Source organism: Diabrotica virgifera, chromosome 2 (assembly GCF_917563875.1).
Source record: "Diabrotica virgifera virgifera chromosome 2, PGI_DIABVI_V3a".
NCBI classification, from domain to species: domain Eukaryota; kingdom Metazoa; phylum Arthropoda; class Insecta; order Coleoptera; family Chrysomelidae; genus Diabrotica; species Diabrotica virgifera.
In genome coordinates, this window is record NC_065444.1 from 186,584,398 (window position 1) to 186,604,642 (window position 20,245).

At 30.9% G+C, this 20,245-nt stretch overlaps 1 protein-coding gene across 1 annotated transcript in view; it reads right to left on the bottom strand.

Moving 5' to 3' along the window:
• Positions 1-2,877: 2,877 nt before the first annotated feature.
• Positions 2,878-20,245, bottom strand: part of LOC114337398 (translocator protein) — a 46,285-nt gene continuing 28,917 nt past the window's right edge. Inside the window, exons 2-3 of the mRNA XM_028287817.2 lie at positions 16,210-16,304; positions 2,878-3,175 (exon numbers count right to left, since the gene is read on the bottom strand). Of these exons, the coding sequence (XP_028143618.1) occupies positions 3,086-3,175; positions 16,210-16,304 (185 nt within the window). The 3' untranslated portion in view covers positions 2,878-3,085. The remainder of the gene's footprint in view (positions 3,176-16,209; positions 16,305-20,245) is intronic.

Sequence of the window (20,245 nt, forward strand, 5' to 3'; positions counted from 1 at the left end):
AAGCTATTTATTTCGTAGTTATGAAAACAAACAGTACCGACCAGAGAGAGTCACTTAAGAAAAGCTACAAGCTTGTGGCAAATAGGTACTCCGCAAGTAAAGTATTATCTACAAGCTTTATAGTTATAAAAACCAACTAATTAATGGCTATTGCTAACAAATTATACAAACCTAAACGCTTGATACACAAACCTAGAAAATTTTATAGGTGAAAAAAGATACAGGTATCTGATCATTTTAAGTCACTGAAATCGATTAATTTCTTTTGTAAATGATGCGACCAAGTACGCCTGCGTAGAGCAGAAAATAATAGATAAACAAGCTTGCAGAATGGAGCCCAAGAGGAACAAGAAGAAGAGGACATATAATCGGGATTCAACTGTACATGAATATATCTAGGAATATTATATTAAATTTTAAGACCTTCGGGTGTTATTTTATAATTAGTGTATAAATGGTTTGAATTTGACACTAATGTGAAATAATTGTAGGATATCATGTTTTTTTTGTTGTTTTTTCATTTTAGGGGAGTGTATATAGATTTTCACTTCGGAAAAAATCAAACAAAATAAAACTTTTTGTAATTTCATTAAAAAATGTTTAATAAACAACATATCAAAAAGTTCTACTCGAGAAGTGGGTGCTTCCTTTTTTAATAAACAAATGAACTGCGAAATTAGATGTTTTTTTAATAAATCCAAAAATATAAATTTTAGAAAAAAATTCACTTAACCATTAAAAAACTCAGAAAATTTTACAAACAAAAATATATAAAGATTTTTCTCAAATTAAAACTGTAACTTCTATAATTTTTTATTTATAACGCTAAAGTCACCCTTCTCACAAACATTGGCGCACTGTAAACTAGCGTATGGCAAAGTGCACAGTTGAGTTATTTTAATTTAATTATTTAACTGATCGATCAAATAAAATTATAGAAATTGGACATAAAAGAAGAATAATTAAGCTATCTTATGGTTATAATAAAAAGAAATAAAATGTATGGGCATAAGCACGGTGTGGGCTGAAAGTGAGACTTACATGAATTTTGTTTAAAAATGATTTAAAAATGTGTAACTAATATAATTTTTCGTATAAAACTCTCAATTTTGCACAACTTACCTTCAAACATCTAACTAAACGATATTTCATTAAAAAAAATCTCAAAAATTTAATTCAAATGGTACGACGTCTCAAAAAATGAAATTTTTGAAAATTTCATAGTTTTACAGAATTAATACCATAAAATACCATTAAATTTCATAGTTTTACAGAATTAATACCACTTTAAGACGGTATTACTCAAGTTTAAACAGGTCTATCACAGTTTTATAGGTGTTTTTTAAAGCTTAGGATATAGTCTTTAAAATGCACCAAATTATTTTACTTTAGAAATGAAATACACTATTTCTTTTTGAGAAAATTAAGAAAGATAACAAAAATACAAAAACCGAAAATTACCAGCCAAAAAAAATGTTTATACAAAGTGATCAAAACTTTTTTCTGTAAAACTTACCTAAAATACATTTAATAATAAGCTTCAACAATAATAAATGTTCAATAAAAAAATTTTTTTGTAGCTCTTATACAGTATGTATGCGTAACTTGGAACCTATTGATAACTTTTTTTTTATCAGTCTTACGAAAAAAGGATATTACATACTTATAAAATACTCTGCATCATATATAATCTAAGATTCAACCACGAAATATAAAATTTTATACGTGGTAAGTCAAAAAATATGAATTTCACTCAAGAGTAAAGTACCTTTATAATTCACAATATCAAAAATTATTAAAAAAGTTGTTTGGAATTAAAAAATATGTTTCAGTGTTCAATTATATCCTTCTAATAAAAATATTGTGAATAATAAAGGCACTTAACTCTTAAGAAAAATTCATCTTTTTTACATACCTCGTATAAAACTGAAAAAATTTGATATCGAAGGTTGTATCTTAGATTTTAGACCAGGTAGAGCATTTTATGAAGAATAACTTTTTTTCGTAAAATTGATAATAAAATAGTTACAATAATTGTAATAAAATGATGATGGGTATTCGTAATTTGAGAAAAAATTAAAAATTTTTTTCGATTAGAATTATGTAATTATATAGAATATATATTAGAATTATATATATTATATTATAATTCTGGAATATAAAGGTACTTTACTCTTTAAAGAAATTCATATTTTTGACATAACTGGTATAAAATTGATAAAATTTAATATCTGATGAAGTTTTAGATTTTTGACTATCCAGAGTATTGTATGAAGAATAACTGTTTTCCGTAAAATTGCTAATAAAAAAGTTTCCATGTGGTTCCTAGCTAGGCAAACATGTTGTATAAGAATTTTCAAATTGTAATGCCATATTTGGATTCAGCATAACCAAAAACAAAATAGAAACATATTTGATCAAAGTAAAATGATGAATTCAACGATATTTTTAAAATTATTAAATTTATACAAAACAATTGTTATTGTTTAAACAATTAATAAACAATTAGCGGCCAAATCTGCGAGTAGAACTTTTTACTTGAACATGTATACCTATAAACTTACAAAAAAAGTTTTAGAAAAATATAAGCTTGTTTGAATTTTTCCGAAACAATGCATGTTTTCGTTCTAATTGCACTCCCCTATTTATTTTTGCACACGAGACTGGCGATGTTATTAGGTATTTAATATCACAGCATACATAATTTTCCCATCCATTTGCACCTTATATTATATTTTATTTTTATTTGGATAAAGAAGTTAATTAAATACTCTATGAAAAATAGCAAAAACTTCTGACAAATAACAAAAAACAACTGTCGTGAGTGCAGACGTGTTGGATTTTTTCTAACATCGATGGCGACTTAAAAGAAATTAATAAAACAAAGGTCTTTATTAGTTTAATCTGTTTGGTAGACAAATATAATATTCTATGTGTGTCAACATACAACAATATCATTAAGCAGATTTTTTTGGTTTCTTATGTTTTCTTATTGAAGCAGTCGTAGAAGCAGTAGTAGAAGGATTTAACAACCAAATACTATAATTCAGTAGAGTAGCAACACCTTGCCATAAACAATAAGGTATCATGAGGTATCCAGCAATCGGATAATTCCATAGAAAAGGAAAGCTGATCCTATGGCTGTTACATCGACTAACAAGATGTCATAGAACGCCTAAAAATAAAAATTAAATTTTGCTATTTCTACTGGTTTAAAAATTAGTTATTAAAAAACCAAGCTAATCATCATCATGAATTAGCCAATAGTGGCAGCCGATATGTGAAACAATTGTACATTTAATGATAGAAGTATATAATTTGGACCACATGTACTACACATATAAAGATTCAAATTTAGATACGAGGCCATCTCAGATTTTACCTTCCACAAACATGGCGGGCGTTCAAAGTGGCGGCTATACATATATGTGACTAATAGCACGATAACTTTTGAACGAAAAGTCCGATTTAAACCAAATTTGGTATATAGGTTATTTTTTTATGTATAAGATCAATGTCTTGAACCGGAAGAATCGGTTTACCAAAAGTTGTGTTTTTCCTGGTTTTTATATAAAAATTTTTTTTTTCAATTCTTTCACCCTGTATATATTAATTCTTCAAAAAGTTACTACCGTCATTGAAAAGAGCGTAAAAATATTTTGTAGGAAATATTTTAAACCTTTTAGTAATGATAAATGTATAACCTATCTTCACATGTACCTATACTTCGTCTAATTTATTTACCGTTGCACGTCATCCGCGTCATAGCCTGTGACATCACATAATACCAACACGAAATATTTAGGCGGTAGGTGTGTTCTTTCTTAGAATCAGTTTGCGTAGTACACTGTAATTACAGCCACTAGATATATTTTATTATATACGCGTTGAAATAATATTTGAAGATTTCTATTAATGTTAACCTAAAGAAATACTTTAATTTGTATAAATGGATTATAAGGCGTTTTTATGAAGCACATTTGCTCGGAACACACTGTAACTGTAATCGAATGAAGGTGACGTTTTAGAATAAATTGGTAACATTTATTTGACAGTTGCGGTGATGACACTTCATATTTGTTTATATTCTTTACTATAAGTATTTGTTTTATTATATTTACTGTTTTTATTATTTACTTTAACGTAAGATTATAATTTAATTCTTGTTCTCCATTTCTAAAGTTTTTATTTATCTACATTGAATATTATTTGTTTTGTTGTATAATCCACGTTTACAATAATTATGTGATCTATTGGTTTTAAAATGGATTCAGGATTTTTTTATACTTTGGCGACTATGGCAACAAATCCATTCTTGGCGAATGGATTTAGTGTCCGCAGTCATATAAACCCAAATAAACAAACAACTATGGCAACTTAGAACTCTGGCGTAGATATTGACGTGCAACGGTAAGTAAATTAGACGGACTGTATGTGCGAGTATATTACAAGAATTATTGTGCATTTAATGGTAGAAGCATATAATTAGGACCACATATACTACACATATAGAGATTCGAATTTAGATATAAGGCCATCTCAGATTTTGCCCTTTACAAAAATGGCGGGCATTCAAAATGGCGACTATATATATGTAACTAATAGCACGATAACTGTTGAACGAAAAGTCTGATTTCAGCCACATTTGGCATCGAGGTTCTTTTTTTGATGAGTAATATAGAGGTTTTGAACCGGAAGAATAGGCTTACCAGAAGTTGTGTTTTTACTGTTTTTTATTTATGTAAAAATATGTTGTTTTTGTTTCAATTCTTTCACCCGGTATATATTAATTTTTCAAAAAATAATATCGCCATTGAAAAGAGAGTAAAAATATTTTTAAGGAAATATTTGAACTTTTTAGTTATGTTAATTACCATTTAATAAATGCATAACGTATCTTCACATGTACCTATGTGCAGCAGATTCATTTGAATGCCCGCCATTTTTGTAAAAGACAAAATCTGAGATGGCCTGTATGTGTAGTTTGTGTTGTCCAAATTATATGCTTGTACCAATAAATGCACAATAATTCTTAAATTATTTTTGCACGAATCTGCCGCACATAGGTTCATAGGTACATGTGAAGATACGTTATGCATTTATTAATTGGTAATTAACATAACTAAAGAGTTTAAAATATTTCCTAAAAACTATGTTTACACTCTTTTCAACGCCGGTATTACCTTTTTGAAAAATTAATATATACAAGGTGAAAAAATTAATAAATAAACAACATATTTTTACATAAAAAATCAGGAAAAACACAACTTCTGGTAAACCGATTCTTCCGGTTCAAGACCTTGATCTTTTACGTCAAAAAAGGAATCTTTATACCAAATTTGGTTGAAATCGGCCTTTTCGTTCAAAAGTTATCGTGCTATTATTCACATATGTATAGTCGCCATTTTGAACGCCCCCCATTTTTGTAAAAGGCAAAATCTGAGGTAGCCTCATATCTAAATTTGAACCTTTGTATGTGTAGCATATGTGGTCCAAATTATATGCTTTTACGATTAAACGCACAATAATTATTATAATATTTGCACGAATCTGTCGCACATAGCTACATGTGAAGATAAGTTATGCATTTATTAAATGGTAATTAACATAACTAAAAACTTCAAAATATTTATAGTCTGGGCTGATTATCGGAGAATAGGCCATTTTTGGGAAAAGTTATTTACCAGCAATTTTATTGCTGGAATCGAATTATAAGATCCTATATATTAATAAAATAGGTATGCAAAGTCCTCAGATAGTGTGCTACTTTTTTTATAAACAAAATGGCGCACGAAAATCGTGTTCTTTTCAATTATTGCTCTATAACTCCGAAGATTTTAACTTTACAACAAAAACACCCAAATAAAAATTCACCGTGATTAAATTCTGCATAGAGACGGGTTTTTTTCGATCTGCTTCGACGAAAATTTTCCTCGGAAAATGCGGGTTTTCCCAACAAAATCTTTAATTTTCAAATAAAGTTTTAGATAATTAATTATCTACCAATAATTAAATAATTTGGTGACTTAAAAGCCTTTTTGGTTTAGATTATAGTTCCAGAAGCTGATGAAAATTAAACGAATATTTTAGCAACAATTCAATTGTAAATTAATAATTTACGGTCGCAATAATAACCAAAATAATTATGATACACTGATCAAGCTTTAAAATCTTATAAAGATGAGATGCCTATTTAATATTTTGTCGACAAAATATGAATTTTTTATTTTTTTGCATAATCTTTAAATGTTTAAAAAATAGTTATAAAAAAATTAACGTTTCTCAGAAAGTTTTTATTATATTATAATTTAAAAAAAATAGCTAAAATGGGCATTTTAAATATCTTTAAAATGAATGCTTTAAAACTTTTTTGCAACCATTTGTAAAAAAGTTATGAAACAGCAAAATAATCATACGATTACTACTGTCTTTATACTTTTTTTTAATTCTTTCAAAGCGTAGAAGTGAGTTTAAAGTACAAGCTAATTATTTACAAAAAATTATCGATTTGATCAATGTATCATGATTATTTTGTTTTTTACTGCGATCGTAATTTGTTAATTAACAATTGAATTGTTGCTAAAATATTCGTTTAATTTTCACCGGCTTCTGGAATTACAATCTATACCAAGAAAGCTTTGATGTCACTAAGTTATTTAATTATTGATTAATAATTACTTACCTAAAACTTTATTTGAAAAGTAGAGTTTTTGTTAGGAAAACCCGAATTTTCCGAGGAAAATTTTCGTCGGAGCAAATCGTGAAAAACATATTTCTATGCAGAATTTAATTGCGATGAATTTTTATGAAGCTGTTTTGGTTGTAAAGTTAAAATCTTCGGAGTTATAGAGCAATAATTGAAAAAAATACGATTTTTCGGCGCCATTTTGTTTATAAAAAAAGTAGCACACTATCTGCGGACTTTGCATACCTATATTATTAATATATAGGATCTTATAATTCGATTCCAGCAATAAAATTGCTGGTAAATAACTTTTCCATGAATTTTGCTAATTAGCCCAGAGTATTATCAAAAAATATTTTTACGCTCTTTTCAATGGCGGTATTAACTTTTTGAACGACTAATATATACAGGGTGAAAGAATTGAAAAAAAAAACAACATATTTTTACATACAAAATCATGAAAAATACACCTTCTGGTAAACCGATTCTTCCGGTTTAAGAGCTCAATCTTATAAACCAAAAATAGAACCCATATACCAAATTTGGTTGAAGTTGTACTTTTAGTTCAAAAGTTATCGTGCTTTTAGTCACATATGTATCGTCGCCATTTTGAATGCCCGCCATTTTTGTAAAAGGTAAAATCTGAGATGGCCTCGTATCTAATTTTGAACCTTTATATGTGTAGTATGTGTGGTCCAAATTATATGCTTCTATCATTAAATGCACAATTCTTATAATATTTGCACGAATCTGCCGCACTACAATATTTGTCCACTGCTTGACGTCGGCCCCCCTTAAAAATTTTCACATATCTCTGTCTTGAGCTTCTAGTTGGTGGTCGTCTTCTGCTTCGATATGCCTGTAGTGTTGATTGTCATTCCAGAATCTCTCTGGTCCATCTACCATCAGTCAATCTGGCAACATGTCCAGTTCAAACCCATTTATCCACGGCTATTCTTTCAACGGCTGCGTAGACTCTCTTTACGATTCCAGTAAAGACAGGTCTGCTTCAGGAATGCGCCCCTGCCCTTGCGTACGCGAGCTCGGCTTTTTCTCCTAATCCTCTTCCGGGAGAGAAGCGGATCCTAGTCCCTATATCCTACCCACCAACCCAAACCTACCCAAATCCTTCCCTCCTCAACCTGCACTGGACCAGCGTGAGAAGATAACGGTCCAAACCTTCAAGTCAATGGATACCACAAGAAAGAAAAAGCCCCCAGTCCCCAGCACTTCCCAAAGTCTTGATCAAGGCAGCGATCAAACAGCAGACGGAAGAGGGGGTGCCAAGAATCCCTGGGCAGGACCCGGCTATCACAAGATGACAATTTGGCTATTTTCTTACAATATTCGAACATTGACGGACGACAATAGATTCCTAGAAGTAGAAAATAAACTAAAGGATTATAAATCTCTTTGAAGATGTTATCTTAAATCAAAATTCAAATATGTTAATAATAGGGGATTTTAACTTGCCAAGTTTTGAAAATAATAATTACGACTGTGATAAAAACAATCTTTTGCATCAGTTTCTGAATATGGGCAACTTGCAGCAATGTAATGGAGTATATAATCATATGAATAGATTGTTGGATCTCATATTGTCAAACCTTACAGTATCAGATGTTATTAGGTCAGATAGTCCACTGATTGCTGAAGACAAATATCATCCTGCTCTTACTTTCACTATCATTATAGATAAATCAGAGTCTGAAAAGCATTGTATGAAAAACTATAAATATGATTACTCAAAAGGTGATTTTTTGATGTTATATAAGCTACTTGAGCAATGCGATTGGTCTGACCTACTGACATGTGATGATGTGGACAGGTCTTTGGGTCTTTTCTATGCAAAGATGTATGATTTTATGGATGTATCAGTACCAAAATTTGAGGTTAAAATGAATAAATCAGTGGCAAAATTCCCGTCTTGGTTCTCCATTGATCTGGTTAAAAATATTAGGTTAAAAAATCGTCTGCATTGTTTAATTAAAAAAGGTAAGGCAAATGCAGAAGAGTTGAATATGTATTTAACACTCAGAAAAAATATAAAATTTCAAACAAAAAATGATTACAAATTATATAAACAAAATATAGAAAAGAACCTAACAAATGATCCCAGTAGTTTTTGGGGATTTTTAAAAGGAAAAGCAGGTCTTAGTGGGGTACCAATGAAGATGGTATTTGGCACCGAGAGCTACGAGGGTTCTCAGAATATAGCTAACGCTTTTGCACAGTTTTTTCAGTCTGTATATGCAGAAACTGATGACACTGATTAGTTCAAATAAAGAAAACTGGGGGCTTTTTAAGTTTCCTAGAGTTGTAGATTCTGATATATTAAATAGTATTAAAAAATTAAAACCAAAAAAGTCCACAGGACCTGATGAGATACCGTCTTATATTAAGGTTGTGCTGAGTTTATAATTAAGCCTTTAGTTTTTATATTTAATTTAGCAATTGAACAAAATCGATTTCCTAGCTATTTAAAAAATGCTGTGATCTCTCCTGTACATAAAAATGGTAAAAAATGTGACATATGTAATTATAGACCAATTAGTATCTTGAATGGAGTCGCTAAAATTTTTGAAAATATTTTATATTTAAATATATATAATTTTGTAAAAGAATCAATAACAATTTCACAACATGGTTTTCTCCCAGATAAATCTACAGTTACTAATCTTTGCCTATTTTCAGAACATGCGTGTAATGCAATAGTCAATAAAAAACAGCTAGATGTCATATATACAGACTGCGCAAAAGCTTTTGATCGGGTGGACCATGGCATACTCTTAAATAAGTTGGTTGAATATGGTTTCTCTGAGAATGCATATAACTTTATGAAATCTTACCTGTTTCACAGATCACAGATAGTAAAGGTGGGAGAAACATTTTCAGGTCAGTTTAATGCCATGCCAGGTGTCCCACAGGGCAGTAATTTAGGCCCTTTACTATTCCTACTTTTTATCAACGATTTGCCAGCATCAGTAACTGTTTCAACCAGCCTACTGTATGCTGATGACTTTAAACTTTTTAGAACAATCTCATGTAAGGAAGACTGTCATATGTTACAGTCTGATCTAAGTCATGTGGCTGGTTGGTTTAGAATTAATAAGATGTCACTTAATATTAGCAAATGTTCAGTTGTCACATTTACTCGTAAATTAAATTTCATCATTGAAGATTATCATATAGATGGTGTAGTTATAGACAGGAAAAATGAATTTAGGGATCTGGGGGTCAATTTTGAGTCAAACATGAGCTTTCATAAACATCTTTATAGTATTGTAAATAAGGCATATAAAATATTAGGTTTTATTATACGTAATTCTAGGGACTTTGATATTGACACAATTATAAGGCTCTGCAATGCCATTGTAAGACCAAATCTAGAATATGCGTCAGTCATATCGTTCCCAACAACAGCTTTTAAAACGGATTTAATTGAAAAGGTTCAAAAGCGTTTTTTAAGATATCTTTATTTCAGAAAATATAGAGTGTACCCTTATATGATCTCATATTATTCAATGCTAAGGTATTTCAAAGTCGAAAGACTCTCTGCTAGAAGGGATCGGCAGTCTGTGATGTTCATATATAATATTGTAAATAATTTTAAGTATAAAAGCTGTGGAATGGTGAATTTTGTACATTTTAAGATACCAAAGATTAGGCTGAGAATTATAAATAAGAAACCTTTTTTTGTATGGAACAGTTTATCTCCTATCAATAATATGCTCAGAGTTTGTAATGAATTTTTAGACCAGCATCCAGAACTGGATTTTTTCGATGCAAGTTGTAAAGATATTCAGAAACTTCTGGTGGGCTGGGATAATTTTCAGATGCAATTAGAAGTTATATAACATATAGATCTATATCATACATGTATATATATATATATATATATATATATATATATATATATATATATATATATATATATATATATATGTATTTTCTTTTGTTATTGTTAGTCTGTTGTTTTGTTTGTTAGTTTTTAAGCTGCCATCACCTGTGATTACATTGTAACATTTTTTTTGTTTATTACTGGTGTTTGTGATGTGTACCAATAAATAAATAAATAAATAAAATGGGATATCCTGGGTATATGCGAAACCAGAAGAAAAAGTGATGAATATGTAATACTAAAAAATGCCACACATTCTATGCATAAAGGTGGCGAATACACTGGAGTGGGATTCTTGGTAAAACAAAGCCTCACACAGTTTATCGAAGAATTCAAGCCTATATCAGACAGAGTAGCATATCTTATCATCAGAATTAATAAAAGAACCACTCTGAAAGTGATCCAAGTATACGCCCCAACCAAAAGCCACGATGAAGAAGAAGTAGAAATATTTTATGATGAAATAAGAACAGCTATAGAAACAAACTTAGACCTTGGACCTTGAATGCTGCATCAATGAAAAAACTAGAATCATTCGAGCTGTGGGTGTACAGAAGAATTCTAAAAATATCGTGGACAGAACACGTTACAAACAAAGAGATTCTGAGAAAGATGAATAAAAAAATGGAAATCCTAAATACCATCAAAACAAGAAAAGGGAGACGCAGAATATCGTGGCTGCGCAACCTGAGAGAGTGGTACGGATGTACATCAAATGAACTTTTTAGAGCAGCCGTATCTAAAATACGAATAGCTATGATGATTGCCGACCTCCGCCGCGGAGATGGAACTTAAAGAAGAAGAAGATAGAAACAAATAAAGCAAACTACGAAATACTATTAGGAGATTTTAATGCTAAATTGGGCAAAAAATAAGAAGATTATGAACATTTAATTGGCAATTATGGCTACGGGAAAAGAAACAATAGAGGAGAAATGCTTCTCAATTTCATGAATGAACATAACATGTACTCAATGAACTCCTTTTTCAATAAAAAACCAAGCAGAAAACGGACATGGATGAGCCCCGATAAAAGGACAAAGAATGTAATAGATTATATTTTAACGGAAAATAGAAACCTAGTAAAAGACGTATCTGTATTAAATCAGTTTGACCTAGGAAGCGACCATAGACTAATAAGAACAAAACTAGTAATAAACAAAAAACTAAAAAGAAAAAGAATACATGAAAAAAGATACAAATGGACATCTGAAGAAATAAAAAATAGTGAATTTAATAAAAAGATAATGCATGAAATCAAGTTAACATGCAGCAGATAAACTCCAATGATATTGATAATTTGAATAACCTGATAACCGAAACAGTGAACAAAAGCATTCTGCAACTGAAAAAACCAAAAACAATACACAATGAATTAGACAAAGAAATATTACAACAAATAGAAAAAAGGAAGATCTTAAATAAATCTAACAAAAAGGGAACCGCAGAATATAGAGAACTTAATAGGCAGATTAGAAAAGGAATCAGAAAACAAAAAAGAAAAGAAGAAGAAAAATTAATAACAACAACTATTGAAAAAAATAAGAGTATGAAATGACTCAGACCGACACTAGGACGACGTCAGATAATATCATTAATGGGAAAAGACGAAAATGAAATCACAACTAGAGAAAACATACTGAAACGAATAGAAGAATTTTACACGGAACTCTACAGAACACGTCAACAAGACGATGAAATGAGACCAGCACGGAAATTAATAAAAAATGTTGGATCGAAAATAATGCCAAAAGTAACAATTTCAGATGTAACTACAGCATTGGGAAACATGAAGAGAAATAAGCTGCAGGAGAAGATAGGATTACAACAGATATGATATTAGAATGAGGTAAGGAACTCATTGCAATTGTAACTAAGATTATAGACAGTTGTTTACACCAGGGCAAAGTCCCTAAGAGCTGGAACAACTCTAAAGTAATCTTATTACACAAGAAAGGTGATAATCGAAAGTTGGAAAACTACAGGCCCATCAGTTTATTGTCACACCTATTTAAAATACTCACCAAAGTCATAACTACCCGACTAACAAGAAAATTAGATGAATACCAACCATATGAACAGGCAGGATTTAGAAAAGGCTATTCAACTTCCGATCACCTCTTAACCACAAAAATATTAATAGAAAAATGTAACGAATACAAGTTTCCAGTTTTTATAGCATTTGTAGACTACAAAAAAGCTTTCGACACTATAGAACACACGGCCGTAATAAACGCAATGTAAAATTTTAGAATAGACAGCAGATATATTAACTTAATAAAAGAAACTATGAACCAAGCTACAGCTACATACTACCTAAATGAAAATGAATACACAAACCCTGTACCACTAAACAGGGGAGTCAAACAGGGAGACACTCTATCACCCAAACTGTTCACCTCAGTTTTGGAGGACGTTTTTCAAACTCTAAATTGGAAATATAAGGGAATAAACATCAATGGCCGCTACCTCAGTAATCTACGATTTGCGGATGACATAATCCTGAGAGCTACTGACCTACAAGAACTGCAAACCATGCTTTCAGAACTACACACAGAATCTTCTAAAATAGGACTGAAAATGAATTTAAACAAAACAAAAGTCATGCCCTCCGAAGAAACGATGACAATAATAAACAACAAAGTTATAGAAAAAGTTGAAGAATATATATACTTAGGACAAAAAATAATACTAAATAGGGAAATTCAAACGGAAGAAATAAAAAGAAGAAGAAAGTTAGCATGGGCAGCATTCGGCAAACTGAACTATATACTCAGAAATCAGAAAATTCAACTACATCTTAGATCTAAAGTTTTTGATGCATGCATTATTCCGATATTAACGTATGGGGCACAAACATGGACAATCACAAAAAATAATATGAACATAGTCAGAGTCACTCAACACGCGATGGAAAGAGTAATGCTTGGCATATCACTTAAGGACAGGAAAACAAACACATGGATAAGACAGAAAACCAAACTCACCGATGTGGTACAAAAATCACTAAAATTACGAACACAAAAGACCCAGAGGCAGACCTCATATGAGATGGACAGATGATCTGAAACGAACTGCCGGGAAAAATTGGCTACAAGTAGCGTACAACAAAAAAACAATGTAAAGGAAGACTTGAAGAGGCTTATGTTCAGATGTGGACGTTAATGGCTAGCCGAAGAAGAAGAAAAAGAAGATTCTTTCAACTGAATCCGTGACTCCTGTTTTTCTTCTTATTTCTACGTTTGGTACTTTATCTCTGATGGTAATACCAAACATTGATCTTTTCATAGCGTGTTGTGTAACTCTTATTTTTCGGCTATCTGCTTAACAACACAAATCTTCTTCTTAAAGTGCCCAATTTGTTCGGGACGTCGAGCACCAACAAGGCAATGCGAGCTTTATTTACTGCGCTGCAAAATAGCTCGGTTGATGGTTGCACTTTCGCACGTTTGTAAGCCAGTCAATTCTTCTAAGATCTTTCTTCTTTCCCCAAAGTTTAACCTGGAGTAACCCATATTTTTCTTCGTTTCGCAGAACATGAGCAAGATAATGCAGTTTTCGACATTTTACTATCATCATCAGATCAGATGGACAATTCATTCTTCTAAGTACCTACTTCTTCGTTGGAAACTTTTCGGTCTTAAATGAAATTTTGATAATTCATTAGTTATATTCTTTTCTCACTGGTTTCCAAAATAGTCCTTTCCTCGACTCTGTTTAATAGGACAGTATAAATATAACATAGGCATCTTTTGAGTTGTCAACTTTCGGATATCTTTCAGATCTTTGATACTTAGTAAATTTTTCATTTTCAAAAATACGGCTATTCTTCAAATTTAGCATTTTATTTACCTACCGAGAGTGATACCATTCTTTATTCTTGTACAGCCCAGATATATGTGAACTTTGATACTCTTAACCTGATTATTTGTCCATAGTATCATGCGTTGGTTTTTCGAATTACTTATAACCAAATATTTAGTCTTTTTAATGTTCAATTTCACTCCGTGTATAAAAAATCGGCAAAGCTTTACCTTCGATCGCCGATAGAGAAACACCAAATTTAAGATGAAACTCTATTTCTCTAACTACACTTTAACACTCTTAAAATTGTACTGATTGACAGAGCCTTACTGCGCGACTGGTTTGACTTAAACTGATAATCATTGATGATGCTACATGTTGACTGTATGAGGTGACTCGAGTGAATGTATTTGAAGCCACATCTGGACTAGTTGACTTGACTCGAAGGAATGATTCTAAATGTATGCTCTCTCTTGGTGTCAATATGAATTGGGTCATAGCCCACGCTACTAACTAAGAAAGGATTTTATTTAGTCAGCAAAATTAGTGTGCCCTAGCCAAACATATTGTTTACAATTTGTAATAATTAAACTAAATTAGCAGCTCGCACATGTAATTATACAATAACAAATTTCGTTAGTGTGATATGCGGGGTGATAAAAAGATTGTTTAATATCGAATATAAAAATTGAATGTTTGAGATTAAACACCGTGTCTTCAATTCAATAATTTTTGAACACACACTTGAAATATGTAGCTTTATTCTCCTTATCCATATATGATCGACTTTCTAAAAGAAAGTTTTAAATTAGCGTCAAAGATTACGATGACGAGGCTATACAGCAGAGAAAACGTTGACCATGTGATACAAAATAAGAACAGATGGTACCTATAGGGAAATTAAGAGAGAAATTTCAATTGAAAATGAGCAAATTGGATCAGAGTAAGTACAAGGCGGTTTACATTGGGAATCTTTCGCTACTGGAAGGATCGATTACGATCTCCTCAGATAGATAGAAACACATATAGAGAAGAGAATGCCTCTTTCGAGGAAATATTGAGGGACGATTTCGAAATCAACTGATGAGGAACTCCGGGAGATCATTGATGGAGTGTGAGCAAAGATGGAGCTTTTTGAGATCGAGAAGTACGTTTCCAAAATTAGACGTTTCCAGAGGAAAGAAGTTCTCAGAGTTTGTAGTGGCTACCGTACTGTATCAGAGAATGTAGTAGACGTGCTTGCTGTGGTGTACCGAATGGCCAAGAAAAAAATCACGAATAACTGAAGAGAGTATGGAGGAATAGAAATTGAGATTGGAGAAGAGGCAGAAATCTGACTGGACTATAGGAACATACCCTTTGTGCGAGTGCTGAATAAGAGAAAAACGTGATGAGAGGATAAGTGAGAAGATCATAGTGGATGTACTGGTATAAGTGATGCGCCTTAGTGAAAAATATGAGAATCATGTGAACGGTATGATTATTACTGTGATAAAAGAGAAAAAGAAATCGGCGAAAGAGCGGAAGAATGCAGCTTAAATTTTGTAGTTTTAGAGTAGAGTAGAGTAGAGTAGATGTGATGGATAGCGGACGAGAGAGTAAAGAGAACATAGTGAAGTAATACAACATGTTTTTTATCATGTTAAAGAGTGAACAATTTTAGTTGGTAAAAACTCTCTTTCTCCGTCCGTCCAAAAAAAAAAAACAAAACCCAAAGGAACATAAAGAAAACTTTTTTATAAGTACTATTGCCCTGAAAATTTGAATATACTTTTTTAATATTTTGAACTTATATTCAAAGGAAAATACTTTTGCCTACCAGTTTTATATCCTTTTTTCCGAAAAAAATTGGAGTCCACAGCCAATTAGCTATAATATTTATACCATATACAGATAAAGAAATTGCTGTAACACCTAAAAATAAAAAAAAAAACAGATAAGAAATAATAAAGCCGCCACCGATTTATTATTTTTTGCAAAATGTCATTTATTCAAAGAAAATTGTCTTATGGTAAGGGAGCTCAAGTGGGGATTTTGCGCGTTACTCGAGCGCGTCAGATAATCACATGGGGAGAAACCTTGTACCTTGTGAATGTACCACTGCCATATATGGACTCTTAATACAGGGGCGTGCGCTGGGGACAGTCCAAAAAATATCCTTAGAAAAACTGGAAAACGTCAGATTAAGACAAGGTAAGTTATGACTGGTTGCACCAACAAATATTAAGCTACAGCTTAGCCCAGCTCAGCTTATAGATAGGGCCGCTTTAAGTCTCACCTACGTTGCACCATAATTTTCGATTATCATCTAGGCAATCCATTGTAGAAAGCTAAAAATTGATCTAAGACTCAATGTCAAGTACATAAAGAACAGTGTATATTTTAAAAATCTCATGATTTAGGCGGGTCGTAAGGAAGTGGGCTAGTCGCAAAATTTCGCAAAAAAGCGAATATTTCGCGAAATGAATATCAGATCGAAAAACTGAACAATACGTGTTCAATATTTTTCAAAAAATTATCGAATGACACCAAACACAACTTTAAGTTACTTTAAAACCTTAAATATGAGTCCCCAGTTTTTATTGTAGATCTGGATTTCTTACATAAAAATAAGTAATTTTTATTCGATAAATTTTTTCGATTTATGGATAGATGGCGTTATAATAAAAAGAAAACGATTTTTTGGAAATGGAACATCCCCACTTAAATGGAAAACTTAACTTTTTTGGTTTTAGGACCTAATCGTCAGAACCCAATAGATCCCCATGACGCTTTAGTAACTGCAAAAGCATAGAAGGCTTCCCTATAGACGGAGAGCTAGAGCCGAAAAATCATCGTCATAAGTAATATGGAGTTTTTCCTGTGAAATGTGTTCATTGTATATTGACAATTATGACCCCTTTCAGGCTGATACCTCAGTGGATACAGGAAGTAGCACTAAGGGATGAAAGGGGAAAGTTAGTGCAGTCATTAAAGGTTTTCACCTCCTATTTTGTTAAACCTCCATCGATTTGCAAGAATATTGGTGACTAGTTAGAGTTAGAGCATACCTCAAGAAATAAAACTGATTTGGTGCCAACTTGCACGTTTACCCTGGTGGTGAATACCACCCCTTCCCGCGGGTGAAAACAATTTTTTTAAAAATAACTCCACAAATCGATAGAGGGACAAATTTTAAGTAAAATTTGTTATATCATGTTATTAAAATAAATCAATACTTTTTGAGTTATTAGAGATCAAAGATTTGTCTATTTAAGAGCATATGCGTGAAGTTACGGATGACAAAAAGAACATATTAATTAATTGTATGTTAGTAAAATATTATTTTTATATTATTTCGATATTTAATTGAATTTTTTCTATCAATATAAACTGAATATGTCCAGAACCTGGGAGTGTCCAATAATGGGTACATTTGACATATTCGAATATACTTTTGCTAAATTTATAATATCGAAATAATATAAAAATAAATATTTTAGTAACCTACAATTAATTAATATGTTCGTTTTATCATTCGTAACTTCACGCATGTGCTCTTAAACAGACAAATCTTTGATCTATAATAACTCAAAAAGTATTGATTTATTTTAATAACATCATATAACAAATTTTACTTATAAGTTGTCTCTCTATCGATTTGTGGGGTTATTTTTAATAGAATAGTTTTCAACCCCGAGAAGGGGTGGTATCCACCCCCAGGGTAAAAGTGCAAGTTGGCACCAAATCATTTTTATTTTTTGGGGTTTGCTCTAACTAGTCGCCAATTTTCATGCAAGTCGATGGAGGTTTAACAAATTAGGAGGAGAAAACCTTTAAACACTACACTAACTTTCCCCTTTCATCCCTTATTGCTATTTCCTGTATCCACTGAGGTGTCAGCCTGATAGGGTCATAATTATCAATATACAGGGTGAGTCATGAGGAACTGTACATACTGCTACCTCGCATAGAGGCCCCTATGGGGAATAACAAATGACCATTAAAAAGTGTCTGCTCCCATTGTTTAATAATTAATATACAGGGCGAGTTTCGCATTTTGAGAGAAATTTTTATTCGTCATAATTTTTGAACGGTCAGATCGATGTGTCTCTTATTTTGGTCAATCGTTACACTATTGTCACCTAATCAACTGATTTATTCAAACTAGAAAAAAATCAGGTCCGGCTTTAAAAAAATTAGTTCGTTTGGGTCTTAGAAAAAATTTCACCCTGTATAAGCTTTTTGAAAACTCTAATATGAACTTTACAAATAAGACAAATAGGCAATTAAAAAAACATATTTATTTTTTTCCGCACACGATTGCTTAATTTTTTATAAAAAAATCAAATTTGATTATGAATTAAAAGTTTGGTAAAGTGAACCATAGATTTAACAAAATTAACTTTTATTACCAAAATTAATTTTTTTTGAACAAATATTTAATTTATGTTACCACCAATTAACTGATTTATTCAAACAAGAAAAAAATCAGGTCCGGATTTAAAAAATAAGTTCGTTTTGGTCTTAGAAAAAATTTCACCCTGTATACGCTTTTTGAAAACTCTAATATGATTTTTACAAATTAGACAAATAGGCAATTAAAATGGCATATTTATTTTTTTCCCCGCACGATTACTTAATTTTTTATAAAAAAAAATCAAATTTGACTATGAATAACTAAAAGTTTGGTAAAGTGAACCATAGATTAAAAAAAAATAAAATAACTTGTATTACAAAAATGAATTTTTTTTTAACAAATATTTAATTTATGTTATCACCCAATCAACTGATTTATTCAAACTAGAAAAAAATCAGGCCCGGATTTAAAAAATTAGTTTGTTTGGGTCTTAGAAAAAATTTCACCTTGTATACGTTTTTTGAAAACTCTAATATGAATTTACAAATAAGACAAATAGGCAATTAAAATGGCATATTTATTTTTTCCCCACACGATTACTTATTTTTTTATTAAAAAATCAAATTTGACTATGCATAAAAAGTTTGGCAAAGTTTTTGCATAGATTTAAAAAAATTAACTTTTTTTACAAAAATTAATTTACAAAAACAACGTTTTTGTTGAAATTTAAAGTTTTACCATTTTTTTTTTCTATAACACGTCTATATCTAAAACTTCCCATAACACTTCTTTTGGACTCTATAGTTTAACATAGACGTGATCAAATTGATAAATTTTAAATTTTTCCACCTAATTTTTGCGATTTACAAGTTTGCTACTTTTACAAGAAGAAGACTGAAAGTCTACAACAATTTTCATAGTCTTCACAATGGTAAGAGGTATGTGCTGTAAAATTTTCAGAAAAAAAATATTAAAATGGAACAGAGTTGTAGCGAGTTAAACCGTGAGTTCATTTTTTTTTTCATTTTTAGGTTAAAATTCCGATTTTGACAAATTTGATTTTTTAATAAAAAATTAAATTATCGTGTGAGGAGAAAAATAAATATGCCATTTTAATTGCCTATTTGTCTTATTTGTAAAATTCATATTAGAGTTTTCAAAAAGCGTATACAGGGTGAAATTTTTTCTAAGACCAAAACGAACTAATTTTTTAAATCCGGCCCTGATTTTTCTCTAGTTTGAATAAATCAGTTGATTGGATGGTAACATAAATTACTTATTTGTGCAAAAAAAATTAATTTTTGTAATAAAAGTTATTTTTTTTAATCTATGGTTCACTTTACGAAACTTTTAATTCATAGTGAAATTTGATATTTTTATAAAAAATTAAGTATTCGTGTGCGGAAAAAAATTAATATGCCATTTTAATTGCCTATTTGTCTAATTTGAAAAATTCATATTAGAGTTTTCAAAAAGCGTATACAGGGTGAAATTTTTTCTAAGACCCAAACGAACT